Source organism: Pseudonaja textilis, chromosome 1 (assembly GCF_049901715.1).
Source record: "Pseudonaja textilis isolate UNSWEBS1 chromosome 1, rPseTex1.2, whole genome shotgun sequence".
Lineage (NCBI taxonomy): Eukaryota > Metazoa > Chordata > Lepidosauria > Squamata > Elapidae > Pseudonaja > Pseudonaja textilis.
Genome location: NC_141990.1, coordinates 163,264,973 through 163,286,253, shown reverse-complemented (window position 1 = coordinate 163,286,253; position 21,281 = coordinate 163,264,973). Strand labels below are relative to the sequence as shown.

At 38.9% G+C, this 21,281-nt stretch overlaps 1 protein-coding gene across 4 annotated transcripts in view; it reads right to left on the bottom strand.

Moving 5' to 3' along the window:
* Positions 1–21,281, bottom strand: part of ERBB4 (erb-b2 receptor tyrosine kinase 4) — a 918,585-nt gene that overhangs the window by 590,025 nt on the left and 307,279 nt on the right. For all 4 annotated transcript variants that reach the window (XM_087919620.1, XM_087919622.1, XM_087919619.1 and 1 more), the window contains exon 2: positions 2,216–2,367. In XM_087919620.1, coding sequence (XP_087775746.1) covers positions 2,216–2,367 — 152 coding nt within the window. The remainder of the gene's footprint in view (positions 1–2,215; positions 2,368–21,281) is intronic.

Below are 21,281 nucleotides of genomic sequence, written 5' to 3'. Positions count from 1 at the left end.
GGAGGCACCAAGATGGCTAGCACGGCAGGGATCACGCAGAGTTGCGAGTTGCCTGCCGTCGCTGAAGCCTGGCAAACCAGAAGTCCAGGTTAAACTTCTTTATACAGACACAAAACTCAATTTCATGCTCCTTTTTGCATTTTATTCCATATCTTATACTATTTTACATTTTCTATATAGTTTTTCCCCTCTTTTAATTTTCTCAATTTTATTTTGATTATCTCATCTCAATTCAAATCATTATATTTATACTTTTGTCTGTTCTGTTTCAATTTCATATTATCTTTTCTCATTAAACAAATTTTCTCCTGTAGTTACTAATTGGAGTATGACACCTTTATATCTTTTAATTACATCCATTTAACTCTTATTTAAACTTCAATATATACCTTAAGTTTATGACCTTCAATATAATACATAATACATAACTTCCAATCAAATTCTGCTTGGCACATTCTTATAATACACACTATATTCTTTAAAGAAAAAGAAAGATTGTAAATATATGTAATTATAAACCCTCATTCCATTCCAGTTCAGTTCTATCATTAATAATCATTAAAACCATAACATCTTTAACACTTCTTTTCAATTAAATATCATACTTCCTTAAAACACATATAATCTCCATAATTAATTTTTCCCTTATTTTTCTTCACATATGTTTTATAAATCATTAAATATACCTTTTGTTACATTTATTTATTGACAAGCATTCCACTGAATTACGATAGCTATTTTATCAGACATTTTAATCATACATTGTTTCATATTTTTTAAAATTATTTCTGCTTCTAATATAAACATACTAACTTATGTACCTTTGCAGAATCCCTTTTTCCATTAAGTTTTCACCCATTATCTCTAAATAGACCCTGTTTCTCTATATTTCTGACCACCACTGCAATCGCCTTCGGGAAAGAGAGTAATGGCCAGCTGGGGAGGAGAGATGCGGCTCTCCTCAACCCTGCTGGCAGTCTCCCCCCTCTTCACCACCTCTACAGGGTGGCTTAGCCCCAAAACCAGCCAGCTCAGGGTGCTCCAGTGGCGAGCACGGATCGAAGCCTCACAGAGACGAGGTTTCAGTCTATCGCTGAAGAAGCTCAAACAGGAAGTGACTATACATCCTTCTTGACCACAATTCAGCTAAAGGTGATGAGTTTAAAATTTCCCACACTAGATAGTTTAACTTAGTAGAATACTCTTCCAATGGAAAATCATTGAGTTCATTCAGCCTTTAGCTTCCATCACAATTCCCAATAATAACTTTTATCACATCTTTTTTAAAAGGCATCATTAATTTTTAACAACACTTTTCTCAAAGCACATTTCCATCTCTACAATGTAGCTAAAATTTGGCAAAACTATTCCACAAAGAAGTATGTGTTCATCATATTATGATCCAAAATAACAGAACCACACCAAATATTTGAGTGACATCACTAGTTTTTGCATTAATTCCTGTACAATGCTGTACATTTGCTTCCTTGTAAATGGCTTTCCTAAAAGTTTCACCTCGTTCTTCTGAATCAAAAATCACAACTATTTCCCCCCTGCCAAGATTATATGAGAATAAAGCTCTTTTTAATTCTCTCAAACCATATTCCAAATCCATTCACTATGTCAAAACAGTGATTTCTGGAATTTAGATAAAGTAGTTTTGAATTGATAAAGCACCAGTAGTGTGCATAACTAGCCTGATCGTTTACCAAATTCACTTTATAGTAAAATACACTTTTATACTTTAAAATTGTACATATACTGTATAATTTCTATATATAAATTACATTCTTTTTTAAAACCATGACATGGTATTCTTTTTCATCTAGTCTCTGAAGTATTGCTAAGGAAACACAGGGAAACAGCCTAGAGCTTCACCTCATAGAGAAAGTATATTTATTCTTTTCCTAACCAGAGACACTTGTGGTTGGTGATGAAATTTCCATAATTCCAAAAGACATATGTATATATTTCTTTACAAAATTTAGTGGCCAGTCCATTCTAAAGCAGCTGAACGGTTTGTAATAAAAGTAGAAAATGTAAGATCTGTCTAAGCAAAGACCATGACAGGACACAAGAGCTACACTAGTAAGAGCATTCAATCACAGCATTCACACATCTCTCTAAAGTAATAATATCCACACCGACTCAGACCATCAATGCAATAGCAAATGTCTACTTACATATGTTCCAAAGAAGTTGAAATATCACTTACCCTTAAAAAGGAGAGATCTCGGTTATGTTCAATGCTGGTGATTTCTAGATTGCCCATTACTACTTCACAATTCTCATAATATTTTCGCAATGTACGATACTGTTGCTCAAGGTCAGACAGAGAGCTCAATTTGTTCTCAGTGCCAGCACAAACTGTAAAAGAAATGGGAATAATGAATAAGAACGAATATAAATGTGACCCCAAAAATTCATGTATTGTAATTTATCTAAAGTTAAATGATTGTTGGTATTCATATAAAAGATATTCCAGCCAATTAATTTAAGTTTATATGAATTATTTCATTTCTACAGTGGTTTCCTCACTCTCCTAATTGTTTACTATTCACTGCTATTTGCAACATTAAAAAAATTATTTGAAACTCCACCAGGGTTGCAAAAGTGAAGCCCTCAGAATAGATGACATGGAATTCTGAACCAAAATGAGAAAAGCATCCATGCTAATAACCATAATAAAAATTCAGAAGTGTTCATATCCTGCAGTGGTTTTGGAAGCAGTTAAAGCAATGCTTTCACTGAACTTATATCAGTGCAGCATGGGCTTGTTATTATAGCAGAAACACTTCTGCTCCCAATAGAAAATTTTTGTTTGTCTAAATAATTTTTCTAACAAAAACAATTAATAATTAAAGAAGATAGGAAAAATGGATTTTGAAATCAGTTATATGGGGGAGAGGTGCGATGAAATCACAGTCATTTGCTCCCCCCAACAAAAAAGCCCCAAAGTGTGGAATTCAAATAACAGTGTCTTTATGTTCATATAATTATGCTTGCGCTGAGCAATTAAACCTTTTACAATTTAATATTAGCTAAGGTTGGACAGCAGCTGCCATTGAAAGAAAAATACCTTTATAGCTTTTGCCTCATTTGCATGAAAATATTTCTATCCAAAATAGCTATGTATGCTCAAAGGTATTAAATATATGTATATATATAAATATATAAATACATAAATTTATCTATATCTATATATTTGTTTTCTGAGATAGATAGATAGATAGATAGATAGATAGATAGATAGATAGATAGATAGATAGATAGATATAGATATAGATATAGATATAGATATAGATATATAATTAGTAAACACGATAAACAGCTTTTTGACTATACAAAATTTGTAACAAAAAATGGCTAAAAAGAACCCACATTCACTTTGTTTGCTTCTTTGTTTCTTTATATTTCTGAAAGTTTTCTGATAAATGATTGAGCATTCTAGTTACACCTCTGTAAGAGCTTTTGCTTAAGGAATCAGGTGTTCTACTGGAGCTTTCCAACCTTCATAGGAGTGAATTGATTATGCTTTAACAAATGCTCCATCTGTTTAAATCACAAATTAATTCAAGTTCCTTTTTATTACAATATTCCATAAAGCAGAAGTGTATTTGGCCGCTAAAATTACAAATGAAACCAAAATAAAACACCAAAACCCAGAGTCTTTGTTTCCAGAGTGCATCAAATACAAAAAAGTAGTTCACATATGACTGAAGGATCATCTTCTTAATTCTGTGAATTTAATTTAAATTTAAATGTGAAACAAAATCTAAATATTGAAATCTAGATTTTGGAGAGTAGACCCAAATACACTCCTCGAAGTCTTTTAGTCTGAGAAAGTTTTGGTATCCCTATGACAGAACCTAAAACATTTAGGAATTATATTGGATTGTAGCCATTCTATATTTCTAGAGTAATCAATTTGGTAATCTTTAAGATATTAGGAGAGTGATTGCTGTTTCTCCCTATGATCTTTCAGCCTTTTTTTGCCAAAGCCATTGCATATGGCAATTTATTTTTTTAATCATGGCACCATGACTGGAACATTCAGAGAAAACCTGAGAATAACATAGTTGTTAGAATGTTGGAGGGTACAGAGCATGGCTGGCAGGTAAATATATATGAGACTTCATTGGTGCAGTTGGGCCTGCAGGGGCTCTTGGCCTTGTTGCTTCCCTGTATTGTACAGTGACATTACCATCAGGACTCAGTTGCTGGGGTATCAGTAGAGTTCCCATATTTAGTGGAGTTGGTTGACTTCAATTCAGTCTCGGTAAGGGGTTTGAAGAGGTCAGAATCTCACAGCAATCACCAGACCAAGTAATGAAAGGGAGGTCAAACACTAAAGTGTGTTTATTTGGGGGCTGACACAAAGGATCACCCCTTAAGTATGAGCCAACAGTGTGCTGCAGCTGACAAAAAGGCCAAAATCCTAGGAGGCATCAACAGAGGTATGGCATCAAGACAATGAGAAGCAATACTATCATTTTATACTACACTGGTAAGACCACGCTTAAAAGCTTATTATCTGACAGGGCCTCATAAAACCAGAAATTTGAGTAGAAACCTCCAATCTTTCAAAGTTCATTCTGGCAGAGACACAATCTGCTTTGTGACTCTTGAACTTTAAGTTAATCATGAAGACTACCTGTTCTGTTTTGCACAGGAGGAAGAAATATTATAACTGAAGGTAAAATTTGTGGATGCAGGACATTTCTATTTTATGCTTTTTAATCTTGTTATTTGTTTTTTGTAAGTACTTGGAATTTGGGGGTTATTTTATGTTATGTTGACATTGTTAGCAGGTCAGAGCCCCTGGATGTAGGTAGACAAAGTAAACAAGTATATGTCATAAAAGATTGTGAAGTTTGAATTGTGGCATTATAAAGACTACGAATTTTATTTTATTTTAAGCCTTTGTGGATAACAGTTCAGTATTGTTCACAAGTATTTAGGGTTTATTAAACTGGTTACTCTTTGACACAGCTTGTTGTGTTTGCTTTAAAAGACTAACACCCTCAGGCAATCTTTATAGAAATGCAATTAACACACAGTTATCCCTCACTGAGTTTCACAAGTAATTGCAAAGGGTTTCCGGAACACAGTTTGACCAAGTCAAGATAGCTTTCCAACTCGACATACTTTGTTGAATAATCCTGAACACATTAAAACTGCAATTTTCTTTTTCAATCTCTGGAGCTATGTTCTGGGTCCCTCTGAGTGAGAGACTGTAACCCTGTTCAAAATTAAAAATTAAAAAGAAGCCATAGATAACAGGGTTCAGAAAACAATATATCTGTGTTTCTCTGCATGATCTTGTATATCAGGACTTCTAGCTGAAGAACTGATTTGCCAGCAAATCGCACCTTCACAAGGCACTCCTCACAAAATCAGGGTCATTTTCACAAATCTATTTATAACTACCACCACCCCAACCCTGAAAATTCCCTGTATGTGTCAATTGAATAATGCAGTTTTAACTTTTTTTTTAGTTGCTGCAAGGGTGAGAATAAAAAAAAAATCAAGATAACAATGGTAGCTTCAGCATATTCACATGGACATAACCATTACCTTCCCTTTTTTGAATGCCCTTGGGCTTTTATACAAAATGCCTAATTACTTTAACAGTGGGAAGAAACTATTAAGTTGAAGCAGCCTAAAAGGAAGGGAATCCACCCCATGGTAATCAAGGTCCCAAGGTATGTATCCTGGCCATTCAGCAAATGATACAATTATCCCAAACAGCAATCAGCTAACTTCCAGGCAAAACTAGAGTTTGGGATTTGCTTCTTGGTTCTGACATGCATGGTCAATGACTTATAGCAGTCCTCCCAAGCAAGAATAATAAAAATTAATACTAATCTATAAGAAAAATACTAATCTATCAAGAAAAATAATCCAGGTGGGTGAGTTCACAATTATATGGATTAATTTGGGGCACCATTAGAAAACTTTGTTTAAAAAAATTGCTATCACATTTGCCTTGGCAGTTTTAATAGCCACCTAGAGCAGTGGTAGGATTCAAATTTTTTTACTACCGGTTCTGTAGGCGTGGCTTATTTGGTGGGCATGGCTTGATGGTCATGTGACTGGGGTAGGCGTGGCTTGGTCATGTAACTGGGTAGCCGTGCTTGATGGTCATGTGACTGGATGGGCATGCTTGGTGGTCATGTGACTGGGTGGGTGTGGCCAACTCAATGTCGCTCATGACAAGGGGTGCCTTGCCTGGCCCCTCACCTCCCAGCCATTCCTTGTCAATTAAAAATAATAGCACAGAGTTTTTTTCTCTCTCTCCCCCTTCCTTCCTATTTCTTTTTCTTTCTTTCTTCCTATTTCTTTCTTTCTTGCTTGCTCTTTCTTTCTCTCCCTTTGTCTTTCTTTCTTGCTCTCTCTCCCTCTCTCTCTCTCTCAGACACACACACACACACACATCTGCAGGCACTGCTATGGGAGGCAGCTAGGATCCTGCCCTCCCAGTCAGAGCACTCCGCTGCTGGTAGCTTCTCCCGGGGGATGATATGTTTCATGTTTCCTCCCGTCACAAAAACCCGATGCCACTTTCTCCTTTGGCCACAGCGAGACCCCACAGCCCAGTTCCCTTCCCCAATCAAGAGGAGGGCCTTCCATTGTCTGCAGCCCCACTGACTCCCAGAAAACGTGTCATTCCGATCCAGCACAGGAAGCCGGGAAAGCTGGTAACCTCCAAGGAGCTAAAACCTCATGAATGCCCATTGCAGCAGATGCCACAAGGGCCGCACAAATACCCCCAGAAAGTGTCCAGTGATCCAGACTCTGGGCACCGAGGCTATGTGCATTTTGCATCCGGTCTGGCCCTCGGCGGTAAGATAGAAATGGGGCTGGGGAGATGGAAAGGATAGTCTCCAGGTGACTTACTTGGTGCCCTGGCTCTTTCCACCTGTGGGACAAGTGCCAAAGATGCAGGATGGGGAAAGGAGGAAAAGAGGAAAAGAGGTGTGATAAATCCCAGGAAAGCAAGCAGGGGGACACATCACCGTTTGTTCAAGGTTGCTTTGCACCACTACGGAAACACAAGTCACATCTCAGCACTTAGTTCAGTGGCCAGTCTCCCCCCACCCTCCCGAGGTTCTCTCTCTCTCTCTCTCTCTCTCTCACACACACACACACACACCTGGTCTGACTGGGACAAAATGATCCGGCGAGCTCCAGAGCAGCGGGTGGCACAAGAAGGCAGAAAGCAGGTGGTGGGGCAGCAGTGGGGGTGGCGGTGGAGGCTGGAGCATGTTGCAGCCGTGCCTTTCTTCCTTTCCTCCTGGGAGAAGGAGTATGCGGGCAACAAAGGCTGGAGCCTGTTGAGGCCATGCCTTTCTTTGTTTCCTCCCAGGAGACGGAGGACGCGGGCAACGGAGGACGGTGCATGCTGAGGCCGTGCCTTTCTTCCTTTCCTCCCAGGAGAAGGAGGATGCAGGCAACAGAGGACGGAGCATGCTGAGGCTGTGCCTTTCTTCCTGGAAGAAGGAGAATAAGGCCAATGGAGGCCGGAGCATGCTGTGGCTGTTCCTGTCTTCCTTTCCCCCCGGGAGAAGGAAGACGCAGGCAATAAGGCCAGAGCATGCTGTGGCCGTGCCTTTCTTCCTTTCCCCCCAGGAGAAGGAGGATGCAGGTGGTGGAGGTCCTGGGGAACAAAATGAAATAAGTGAACGTCCGCAGCGGTGGTATTCCAGGAGGGTGGGGTGGGCAGAAGTACTGGGGCTGCTGCACATGGGCAACTCTACTGCCCCTCTCAGCCCCAGCACAGTAGAGATGCCATTCAAAGGCCACTCTCCCACCCTCCCTCTGGCCAGGCCAGGCTGGAAGTGGTGTGTCCCCTGGGAGAAGGAAGAAAAGAAGCGGCGCTGCTGCTCCAGCCTCCGTTGCCCTCATCCTCCTTCTCCCGGGGGGAAAGGTAGAAAGGTGTGGCCGCAGCAAATTGCGCACAACATGTGCAACCTGGGACATCCGCCCTCCCGGTCCTGCCAGATGAGCCCGGGGATGTGGGGGAACAACTAGCTAGGCCGCACTAGCAACGAAGTGAGCCAAGAAAGCCCAGGAATGGTGGTGGGGCCCTTGGCAAGCTCAAAGGATGGTGAAGGAGGGGAAGGCAAGCTCCAGGGATGCTGGGGGAGCTAGCATGACTTGCAGGCTTACCTTTCAGCGGGAAGATCAGAACTGCTCAGTTGGGGCACAGGGCCAGGCACCATGTGGGAAGGCAGGTTAAGCCATGAGGACCCAGTGTGGAGTGAGAAGTGACTGGGTGGGGCGAGGAAGAATTGGGTGGGCGGGGCAAGTGAACAAGCTGCAACTGGGTGACCGGTTCGGGGGCGTGGTCAGCAAGAAGTCACTACCGGTTCAGCGACCCACACCAAATTATCGCTACCAGTTCTCCCGATCTGGTGCGAACCGGCTGAATACCACCACTGATCTAGAGTCAAAACAGTGACCCAGTTTGCTTTAACGGTAAATGTATATGGCTATAAACCAAAGACCATGATTTCTTGTCCAGCCTTGGGCACCAAGCCAGCTGGGTGACTTTGGGCCACTCACTTTCTCTCAGCCCTAGAATGAAACCAACGACTATTGCAAAGTAGTTCTGAAAAAGTGTTACCAAAAAATTTGCAGGATTTTGTGCAGACTGTTTCTAAGAATTGGACACAATTGAGCAGAAAAAGAAAAAGTCAAAGCAGACTATTCTGGACTACTACATATATCTCATCAATGTAGAGAGGAAGAGTTGCCTGTGTGTGATATGATACTAAAATACTGGATAGGTAATTCCCAATATTCATGAAAGCTGTATATTTCTTCTCATGCCTGCTTTTCAAGGGTTATATATTCAAGTATTGGGAACAATTTTATTTTAGTCAACATTATAGAAATAGTCTAGTTCTGAATATTTTGTTCAGGACATTATTCATGCTTATGGTTATAGCACAAATACACCATCTTGTAATAGATTTCTTTCTCAATCACCAAATTCTTTTCAGAATTACCAACCATTTCAAGCCTCCTGCTTTGTTCAAATGTTGCAAATTTATACTGCAGGGTCTACATCATGCGTGTAAGTAGCTACAACTGTTTTAGGCTTTCATGGAACCATTTTTTTTACTCTAGGCCACAGATAAATTAGCTATTTCCCTCCACCTTCTTCATCTCTACCAGCCTTTTCTTTGTTTTGTTCTAATGCTGTTTTGCCTTGAGCTTAACCCCTTATCTCTGACATAGGTACTGGACTTGACAAGCAATTAGAGCAAGCAATTTCCACCCATCAGACCTTGCCAGATTTGTCATCTGCCATCTGTGCTATCATCTGGCCTCCTTGAGGCCTTGCTGTGTATCCGGATCCACTTGCATGGGAGCAAAGGAAGGGTAAACCCCACCACGCTGTTGGTTAAAAATGACATATTGAAGAATGCTGATGTGAACGGTATTTGTTTGGATTTCTATTTATGATCTTGGCTCAAGTTTTTATTTATATTCCTTTACCATGTGGGTAATATGGAGAGCTTTTCTGTCGAGAAACCCCAGGACATAGTGGCTTTGCTGCTTACTTAGCTGTAGGTGCCAATATGCTCTCAGGGACTTAATCTCAACTGACTGCAATGAGCTCCAACATGATCTCATTCCAAATGCATAGATACTAGTTAAGGCAAATGTGATAATCTTTGCACCAGAAAACTTGTAACCAAGATGAATATCAGACCCCTAACTAAACCGTCAGCCTGTTCCATCTGTCCCTTTCTCCCCCCGCCCCTTTTTTGTTTGTTTGTTTTTGGCTATACATATTTAGCAGGTTGGTTGTGTTGACTGCAAATGAAAATTCCTAAATATGCTAGTTTGTTTTTCCAAAAAGGAATGGAAAAAGGATTTTAATATTGCATGTTTCTTGTCTTTTTTTCTCCCTTTTGAAGCAGTCTGAGTTCAAATTTTATGTTTTATGTATCATATATTCCTATCATATTATATTCCACTGTGAAGCTCACTGTCTTTCTGAATGCTGGCCTTTGAATTCTGAATACTAAGTGGGCTACTCCTGGATTGTAGCTTTAGTTGTTACCAAGGTATTCTAGTTTAAATAAAACAGCATTGTAATCTGCCTGAAATGCCATTTACTGGAAAGATAGAGGAGTAGTTTTAGAATAAATCAATACAGGCCTAGAACAGTATTAGTTGAAATTCTATCTTACTCATCTTACAATATATAATCAGCAGCCTTTTTGTCCTGGTCTTTTAGAATCTAATCATGTATTATTTAGATGAGAATCCAGTACTATCTCTTCTCAGACATAATCCTAGTTACCAAGCATAGGACTTGAAATTTGAGAATCAAACTACATGAGAATATTAGCAAATTCTGGATGCTATTACTGCACAGTAACTAAAGTCTTTCACACATTTTTTCTTTAAGAATTAGTTTTATATTTTGCATTTTAAGATGTAGGCATTCCTAACCCCCCTGAAAAAGTATATTTGTAAACTAAAGAAATATCTTACAGGATTTTGTCATTTGTATTATAAGAGAAATTGAACATATTTTATTCATTTTGGATATGTCTAAAAATCCTATTTGGTAGCCGCAGCTGAGAGTTCACAAAATTGCTACAACCGTGCTTGGATTCATCATTCTTGCATTTTAGTATACCAATTCTTAGTCATGTATCAATAATGTATTAACATATATTCAATACTGTGTGATTCTCTGAAATTACTGTAAACAACATAAAACTATTTTGGCCATTATTATACTATACAACTATCTGCTAAATATATTTTGAAGGCAACTTTCCAACGTTTTCATGATAAGAGCTGCTTTTAAAAATTATTCATCCATTTCTGCTGACAGGTCATTTTGATTGAAGAAAAATCAAAGATAAATTTCTCTCAATATCTTAACTGATTTGGAGCATTTCACAATCCAACCAATGCAATTTTGAACTTTTTGAAAACCCCAATATTGTATTTTTTTAAATTTTCTTTTAAATGAAATTCAGTTATTTTATCTTTCCCATGCTAGAAAGGAACTAAAATCATTGTAAAACTACAATGTCAAATACAGTTAATATACTGAGAACTTACTAGGTTGTTTGAAACGAGATAACAATGGAATCATGGACTTGGGCATCTAATCAAATCCTTTGCTTAGGGCAGGAATCTAAAACAAAGCACCCCAGAAAGACACTAGTTTAGCTTCTACTTAAATATATAGAGGAGCAGATCACCACCTCTCTGAATCATTAGTTCTTTTGTCAAACTATTTTTAATCTTAGGAAGTTTTTACAATTAACAGTTATTGTTTAAAGTAGCATAAGTTTTTAATATTATATATTATACTAAATAACCTCATAACTATATTATGTAAAAGTCTATATAACATAAAAAGAAATCTAATTCTAACCTTAAATATAAATGTTACTCAGTGAAAAAAATAACAAAACAAAAATATATACTAATCTATCCTAAGGCGGTAAAGGACAAAAAGCCTCTTGAACACAGAAAAATTGTTAAAACATGCTTCCCCCAAAATCTCCTAAATCATATCTGTCAATAGATTAGATTAGATGATAGACAGATATAGATAGTTTAAAAATTACATTATGTAAGTTTCTTTAATTTTGTCATTATATCGTGATTATTTTTTAAATGAATTAAATCTCAACCATACAGGATTATATTATCTAAATTTGTCTCTTTTCTGCTACAAACTAATTTGAATGCTTAAAGATGGCAAATTTCATTAAGCCAACTTTTAAAATTTAGGATGGAAGCTTTTATCATGAGGATATAATTAACTTTTTTATTACAGTCCAAATTCAATATCTCCAAAGTATTTCCTATACAGAAAGATTCCAAATTCTGGAATGTAGTTTAACAAAACATTGCTACCTTTTAAAATAAACTGCTTTCCAGAAATCTGATTTACTAAGATTTTATTTTATTTCCTTTCTAGAAAATCTTTGCATTTATATTCATTACTTTTCTAATTTGTATTTCAGCCTATTTATTAACCTTTCATTTTTGTGTTATATGCAAATTTGATAAACTGCCTGTCACCTCTAATGGAAGTTATTAACAAACAATATTAAAATATATTAATTGGGATTGACCATTCTTTGAGTACCATTTTTGCAATAGTATTGTATTCTCTGAATTGTCATGGCACCCAGCCTATATTTAAATATTTCCTTGCTTAGTATGATATAAGGGACTTTCTTGAATGTTCAATTAAACATTATATCATTCTCACAATCTGTGAAGAAAATTACCCTGGACAAACAGTGTGATAAGATTTATTCTTGATATTTTCTGGTAATTACCATACTATATTCAAGATGTAGACAAATCTGTTTTATTTGTTCTAGGTTGTGATACTTGGTCTATAATTCCTCTTTTAGAAGAGTGAGATAATACTTGCTCTGCTTTGATTATCTGATCAGGCATTTCAGAAATTTCTCCAGATTTTCTTAGATAACATCCAATGGAATCTTAGAATGCAATTTAACTCTTCTTGAAAGTCAACAATTCCAACACTCCATGACTTTTCCTTAATATTCCTGCTTCTTCTACTACTTCTGTTTAAGTTTTCCCTATTGACTGATATCAAGTCAAGGAGAGTAGAACTTACTGTTTCCTCTACCTGCTAAAGGAGAAAGTTTTTTAAAAGACAAATCATGAATTTTCTAGAAAGATCATTTTAGTTTTTCTTCCAAATGCCAGCATGATGAAAATTTCCTGTCAGTACAGTTTTCCATCTCTTTGAAAGATCTACAATTTGCTCTAGATCAAATGGTGAGCCTTTTCGGCACCGAGTGCTTAAGCTGCTACCCAAAACCCACTTATTTATTGTGAAGTGCCAATAGGCAGGGTGGGATACAACCGGTGTTATAACCGGAATGGTGAGCACATGTTTTGCGCACGGCCATGAGCACAGCCACGCCTAACGTCCGCTGTGCACACGTGCATAGCGTTTGCAAGAAATCATCAGCTGTGCTGCCCAGACACCTGACAAGCACTGTGCACGGGTGCGCAGCATTTGAAAATCCTCTTCTTTCCTGCTTTTTCAACCTCAGCTGTGCTGTGCAAAGCAGCTAAGGTTGAAAAACCAGGAAATAAAAAACAGCCAAGAGCCCAGGCGGGTGGTTGGGACAAAACAGAAGCCAAGAAGATCGGCAGAGAGAACCAGTTCTCTCTCTGCTGATCTTCCCAGCTACCACCTCGGCAGAACCCCACCCCTGACAACAAGGTAATTTAACCTGAATAATGTTTTCGTTTAGAAAAAACTCATGCGTGATCAACTTCTTTTCTCTGAACCCCCCCCCCCCCAATAACAGCACTTTCAATAATACAAATAACTTTTTACTGAAGTTAAGTTTGCATTTGGCATGCTTTTGATTAATGTGACTTTTGCTCTTGTATGCATGCTGATAATTTTTCTATCCTTGGTTCATATTTTGTAAGTTTGACAGCAACACATGCTGCACTCATTTTTGGGTATTCAAGACTGTCTTGGAGTCTACAACAACACAAAATTCTGGAATTAAAGCTCCATTTTTAGCTAAAACTTAATTCACACCTGTTAGTTTTACTTTAAACAAATAGCTTTGAGTAGTGTGAACGATTGACAGTGTGAGCCACCAAAGGTATGAAAAATATATCATTGATTTTTCTTTGGCATTTAAACTAGATATCCAATGTAAAAAAGTGCATCAAGGAGGGACTGGAAAGCCAACTCATACTGAACTGTATTGGTTTTTTTGTTGTTATTTGAATAAAATGAAAAGAAAGCAATCCAGTATTTGTACCTAGTGTGGGGAAAGAGATGAAATCTACTTAAGTGTAGAGAATGCCCCATTCCATCTCTTTTCCCACACTAGGTACAAATTCTGGATTACTTTCTTTTCATTTTATTCAAATAACAACAAAAAAAGACCACCCTCCCCTTTCAAGTGGGGTAAAGTGAGGAAGGGGCTCTTGCTTAGATAACGCCCCTTTCCCATAATAAGCAACATCTAATCTCTCCCTCTCTTTCTATCTCTCTCTGTCTCTCTTTCTCCTTCTTTCTCCCTTTCTCTTGCTCTCTTTCTTCCTCTTTTTCATCTTTCTCCCTTTTTCTTTCATTTCCCTTTCTCCCTCTTTCTCTCTCTCTCTCTCTCCCCCTCTCTCTCTCTTTCACCCTCTCTCTTTCTCCCTCTTTTTCAACTCTTTCTCCCTTTTTCTCTGCAGGCAGGCAGGCAGGCAGGCAGGCAAGCAAACAAGCAAGCAAGCTACAATGACAACAAGCAAGGAGCAGGAACCAGAGCAGCCAAAGAACCGTTAGGTGGCATGTATGACTCTGGAGGTGGGAGAGGCAGATAGGGCAGGGCGGGACCAGCTAGTGAGGCCAAAAGTTTAGGTTTTTACAAATAGAATGGGGAGGCCTGTGTGATCTACAGACCCTAAAATCGGCTGGGAGGGGCGCATGCATGGTGGAGCTGAGTTGGGCCGACCGCTGGTGTGCCTGCAGAGAGGGCTCTGCGTGCCACCTGTGGCACACGTGCCATAGGTTCACCATTATGACTCTAGATATAGAGACTCATCTATACCTCTTTGGCAGGCCAAGTAATGGTAGGAAGGACAGTAGGAAGAGTGCTGCGTTTAATACTCCTCCACTTATTTTTAACCCAGCTGCTTTCCATATCACTGCCAAGATGTTTCATTTGGATTTCACTGCAGATACAGGAAATTTTAACATGCACTGCAATTCCGCCTCCCATTCTGTTTAGTCTAGGTGAGAATGGGATCAGCTGCTTGTGGACAAAAGTGCCAGGAAAAAAAATTAGCCTGTGTTAGTTATTCATTGATACAAGCATTGTTTTTCAGAAAAGCAAAGGCAAGGCAATCTTCCCTTCTTTCAACTATTTTTGTTACAGTGAGACAATACAGCTTTCAGATCACCTTGTGCCCCTATTTATTTATTTGTTTGTTTGTCAAACATGGACAAGATAACAAGTATAAGTATGAACATGAACAAGAACAAAGAAAATAAATAAGAGGTGGTATTCATCAGGTTTTGACCAGTTCTGGAGAACTGGTAGCAGAAATTTCAAGTAGTTCAGAGAACCGGCAAATACCACCTCTGACTGGCCCCACCCCCATCGATTCTCTGCCTCCCGAGTCCCAGCTGATCGGCTGGGTCTTCTTTTGCTGCCCTGCACAGGAGAATGGAGCTGGAAAGCAGGTTAAGTGGCATGGGGAGGGAATGGAATTTTGCAGTATCCTTCCCCTGCCATGCCCACCAAGCCACGCCTACAGAACCAGTAGTAAAAAAAATTGAATCCCATCATTGAAGTAAATACAGATAAATGGGGACAAGGACAGTAGGTATGCTGCGGCACTTCTATCAACCCCTATGGATGGTCCAAATTGCTGAGCTCCTCTCCTGAAGCTGCCAAAAGATACAATTGGACTCTGCTTGTAAGGTGACCATGTAGCAAGTAATATAACTAGATCTAAGGCTAATAATGCATATCTGAATCTTTGTGCCATAGATGTCATTTCAGCATACACATAGCAATATTTTTACAGCTATAGTAGAGAATAGCTCAGATTTGAATTGTGGAGTCTTTGGTGCTCTCTGAGCTTGGAGCCTCAGTGATTCTACAACTATTTCTAATTTTAACACATTTATTGCTGGGAATCTTTTTCATATCATCATCAAATATCATCTTTTCTTTTGCTTTCAGAAATCTACACAATGTCTAGTCATGGTCTCCAAAAAGCAATAACTATCCATGGCTATATGATGAGACATAAGTTGATCAAAAAGATTTCATCAACCGACAATCATTTCTCAGATATAATGGAAGGAAAGATCCCATGTGCTTTCAATCCTGTACAAAGTACAGTGTACTTCTGGAAACTTCAATTTCCCTTATTCCTTTGTGATAGATTGCCTGAGCCCACTTTTATTGTTTTATCAAAGCTTTATTCTCTTTCAAATATCATTCCCTTTATGCTTATTATTTAAACTTGGCCAATACTATCTACTTTCCCTTGACTTTTTATTTATTGATAAGGTTGGCTATAGTGTAGAATATCTTTCACCTGACCTGTTACAAAACCTGGGGGTTTAAAGGGAGAAGGAAAAGTATGTGAGATGGAAGGAGGCAGAGTTTAGGTACAGAAAACTGCTATCTGAATAATAGCAAAGAGAACAGATCCTTTTTCCATTCATATATTTGCACAAAAGGGAAATTTAATTCACAAATGAACTTAGATAATATTTGTTGTGATTCTGGGACTAAATCACTTCCAGCCCTTGCAGACCTATGTTTTCTAGCTTAAAAATATGAAGACTTTTTATACCTTTGTTCCTGTGTTAAAACTGTCACTCTCAAAGAGAGTCAAATTTCTGTGGGACTTGCAAATAATATTACTTTCATAGATGAGTAAAAATACCATAGCAACCCAACAATGTAAGTTCTTTAGAGGCTGGCTTTGTGATAGTCTTTGAGCTACAGAGAGACTGGAAGGAGGGATCATTGTCCAGAGAGTTGCTTGAATACAGTAATATTTTATTTGCCTTAATTGTAATTTAATTAAGAGTACACAAATATATTGAAACTACCATAGATCCAGTCAATTTTTACCTCTCCTTAGTTCTAAACAACAATACTCCTCGTGTGAATCTCCATAGGTCATATGAATAGTCCTTCCCTCCTACTAAGATGTTCAAACTGCACTGATAATTACAAAAAATCTCACAATTTTAGCTTGTGTAAAACAGATGATTTCGGTGGTGGTAGTTTGGGATGGTAGTGATCAGTGCTTAATTTTACCAAGTACAGATCAATATAATTATGTGTAATTATTCACCATTTGATTGCATTACAATTACTATGTAGTTACAGGGTAACTCTGTGTAGTTAGTTGTGCTGTAAAATTAAAGTGTTACCCTGAGATCCACAAATTACATAATAATCCTCTTCAAGAGTCAATTAGTAATTGCCACATAATCCGTAGGTCACATAATGAACAGGTACAAATATCTGTTGTGGATAATTAGATTGAGTAATAGCCTAATTAAAGAGGACCACACCCCAATATTCTACCCACATTGCAGAACTGAAAAGGATTAAGGGGGGGGGAGAGAGAAACCCTTAAAACCAGAAAAGGCATAGCAAGCCCCTCATGAATCAAATGAACCAAGTACTCAACCATAAAAGAGTCCCTCACCATTCAGGATTTGAGACTGTTCTGTTTAACTTAGCAAAAAGTAAGTTAAAATTGACTGACATTGATGTTTCTCCAAAGCTCCTCCAATATTCTGGGAGAAAATGCCAAGATGATGTTTTTCCAATGCTCATAGGTTTAACTAAGATTAAATTAAACTGCTATACAGTGTACACATATTGATGAATAACCACCTGTTCATAACTGAAAAAGAAGATTTTAGTAGAATTTCCCAATTGAGACAGTAAATCTAAAGAATTCAGTCAGTCATCCTAATAATTGGACGCTAGGAAAGCAAGGATGAAAAGATGTTTCTAAACAAGATGGCTGGTATATGATAGGCCAAAACCTATTAAGTCCAAATTATCTTTTCTGCCTACTGTAGTCAATCAGATGGAAAACTTTCTATTGCCATAAAAAGTCTATAGGCATTAAATGTGAAGTCTTACATTCAGTGCTAATATTTCAATGACTATGAATAGGGTGTTAAGCTAAATGAAAAGCATTGGAAAAAAAGTTCCTTTATTACCAGCAGACTAAACCCATGACCTTGAGTTCTCATAATTGAAACAACAACAACAACAACAACAACAACAAACAGAAGATCTGGTTAGTATCCAGGTTAAATGGTATGTTGACAACTGTGAATTTTTTTTATTTTTCTACTGTATTTTGTTAGAACGGGAATAATAATGCACAACTGCAGCACTTTTATTCTCTGGTAACCTTTGTAGTTATAGTAATAATTTTCATAGAGCCATTGCCAAAACCATGGTTCAATTTGCCACTAATTGAGGTGGGAAGCACAGAGGCAATAATGCCTGAAATAGTTTTGCCTATATTTAAAAAGTACTGGTTGGGAAGAACTGTAATTTTGCTGGAGGATCCTGGCCTCCCCAACATATGCATTCTAGCTGAATCTCCTTGGTGAAGGCTGCTCTGCTTGTTACAGCCATCTATCCCCATATAGTTCAGAGATACAGATGGCATTATGAAGGGCTATAAAGATCTGACTGTTCTCCTAGGCCTAGAGAGACTGGTGTCTCCTTTGATAGGTATTAGGTTAAGAGGTGTGCTAACCACTGGAATTCATAATTTCTAAGATTTCATTAAACATTCAAATTAAAGGTTAAAACAGGAATTGTCAGCCCTATAGCCATCTTAGTGAGAGTCTACAGGGCTGCCACAACAGTGGCTGAGCAATCTGTGTGAATGAGTGGGGAGGTGAAGATAGTATGGGGTGTGTAATCATAACATTCTTTCCCTTGGAAGTCAAGGACTAGCCTGCACCTGGGAAGGTGTGATAGAAGTTGGCTGATGTTGGGACGCTGATCATGTAATGCAGATGGGGATGCAAGGGAAAGAATTTTGGTTTTACTTTGGGTTGGGAAAACATGGGGCTTTCAGATTCTGGTTTTCCCCAGATATGCTAATATGAGATATCTAATAAATTTATGCTTTGAGGAAGATACCTGCCTTGGAGTTTTAATTCTGTTGGGGTGCTACTTGGAACCCTGACATTAACCCAAATCTCCTTTTAAAACTACCAAGCAGCTCCCTGTGCTACTGGTCTGCTGTCTGGGGTCCTGAGCCTCAGGCGCATTCCCAGTCTACCAGGCAATGCAAAGACTCCGGGAAGATGGAGGAGAAGACAGCAACCATTGAGGGAGCTACAAAGGCGAGTTCAGAGTTTGTCTGCAGGACCTTCTGCTACCCCTCAACAGGTTTGGTGGCTGAAGCGGAAGCTGTGAAGGCTGAGCTTTGACAGGGCACCCATCCCAAAGAGCTGGCACCTTGGCAAATTGTGCAGATGGATCCTTCTGACTGGAGCGAAGCTACAGGAATCCCACAACCTCAAGAATTGGTTGGAGGGCCGATGCTCCCAGGACCCCAGATTGCATCAGACTGGGCCAAGTGCACCATGATCTTCAAGTGGAGAGCATTGAGACCACTTGAGCTCAGTGAGTTTAGGGAGTGCAGCCTCGCACCACTGTCTCAAAGACAAACGTTAGCCAGGTTCCCAGAGAGATTCAGTCAGCTCAGCAACTCCCTCCAAGTGGCCAGCCTGGCTGGATATTGGCTCAACCCACATTTACCTTCCTGATCCAAGGAAACATAACAGTCCAGAGTGGTACATGCCTGAGTTGGACCACGCCTGAGTCTTCCCCGCAGACCAAATTTCTCCTGGATGGGCATTCTACCCTGGCCAGTATTGGGTGCAGTGCCAGTGGATGCCAGCCCCAGTTACTCAGCCTGCTCCAGCTCCACTGCTGGCACAGTCATCCATCCTTCTTCCACCATTCAAAGCCACGTTTGATGGAACCCCAGGGAAATTGGCGTACTTCCTGAACCAAATCTGGTCCCATCTGGATCACTATGGGGCTCAATACCAATCAGACCCAGAAATAATCACAGCAATTATAGACAATATGATGGAAGGAGACACAGCCAACTGGATAGCCCAATTACACGACAAAGGGACCCCAGAATTAGAGGATGCCAATGAATTTGTCCAGCTGCTAAGGACCCAATTTGACTACTTCCCAGAGAGAAGAAGCCAAAGCCGAAATGAAGGACATGAAACAAAGGAGACAGCCAGCAAAATATTTTGTCTGGGAATTCCAGAGAGTAGCGGGAAGATTAAAAGACTGGCCGGAATGCTTTTCATACACTAGCTCTGGACCAGCTTAGGCAAGTTTCAGAAGGGTCCCCAACTGCATACAAAATAGCAGTGACTATGAATCTCAAAATCCACTTTCACCAGAAATCAACAGAGAATTAATGCTGCTGCAAGAGAAAGCATGCCTCTGAGGTCCTGACAGATCATGTAAATTATATGTGGAAATGACCTTGGCAGACAGAAAGGAAAGCCACAGGTTGGACAACTGTTATGTAAAAGATGTCTTGGTCCAGACATGGGGGAGAGAATAAAAGGCGAAGAGATGATTAATACTTTGAGACTTGCAAAATTCTGTTAATTGTACAATGAAGATAGAATTAGAATTCACAATTGTGCATTTCTGGACTATCTGGAAGGGCTAACATTATGGGGAGGCAGACAGATCCTTAAGTACCAAGATCATACTTGTATGCTATATTTACTCTATTTATATATTTTTTATATTTATATCACTATAACTTTTTATTTTTGTATTTATATTAATACCTCTTTTGTTTGGATTCAGAGAAGATTGAGAAGAAGTCATTTATTGCATCCAGTGGGAGCAATTCTAGAACAGGAATATCTTTTATCTCAGCTCCTTTGGAGGAAGGGTTACAAACTACTACTTCATAACAACATTTTCCATGATGGCATCTATCCTGGGAAATGATATCTTAAGATTCCATCATGGGTATATTTTACAAAAGATAGCTTAAAACTCCACCTCTTAAAATTGCTCTTTCATAACTATTAACTCCCTTTAGCAATCGCAATAGCACTTAGACTTATATACCACTTCACAGTGCTTTACAGCCCTCTCTAAGCAGTTTACAGAGTCAGTATATTGCCCCCAATAATCTGGCTCCTCATTTTACCCACCTTGGAAAGAAGAAGGGCTGAGTTAACCTTGAGCCTGGTGGGATTTGAACTGCCAAATTGCAGGCAGCCAATAGTCAGCAGAAGTGGCCTGCAGTACAGCACTCTAACCACTGTGTCACACTGGTGACACAGTGATCTGTAATCACTTTGCAGTTTGCATCAATAATGCAGTTTTGAAACATACATGGAGAGGATCAGTCTATTAATTGCTTCTCTTTTTTGCCTCCATATTTTATTCTCACAGATTTCAGTGGAACTTATCTTGAGCATGTTTGGGAATGTAATTTGTACATACTTGTACACATGATATTTTTGAGACATCTACAGGGTTTTGTTATTGTACTGTTATTTTTATTTTATCCTGTTCTGCTCCAGAAGTCTCGCTAAGGTACATCCTTCCATTCTATTTTTAACCTTGTGAATCAGGCAGAAAGTGAGAAAAGTGAGTGACAACTTCAGCAAGCTTCACAGTACAGCTAGCAGAAGCCTAGATTCAAATAGTCTTCACAGT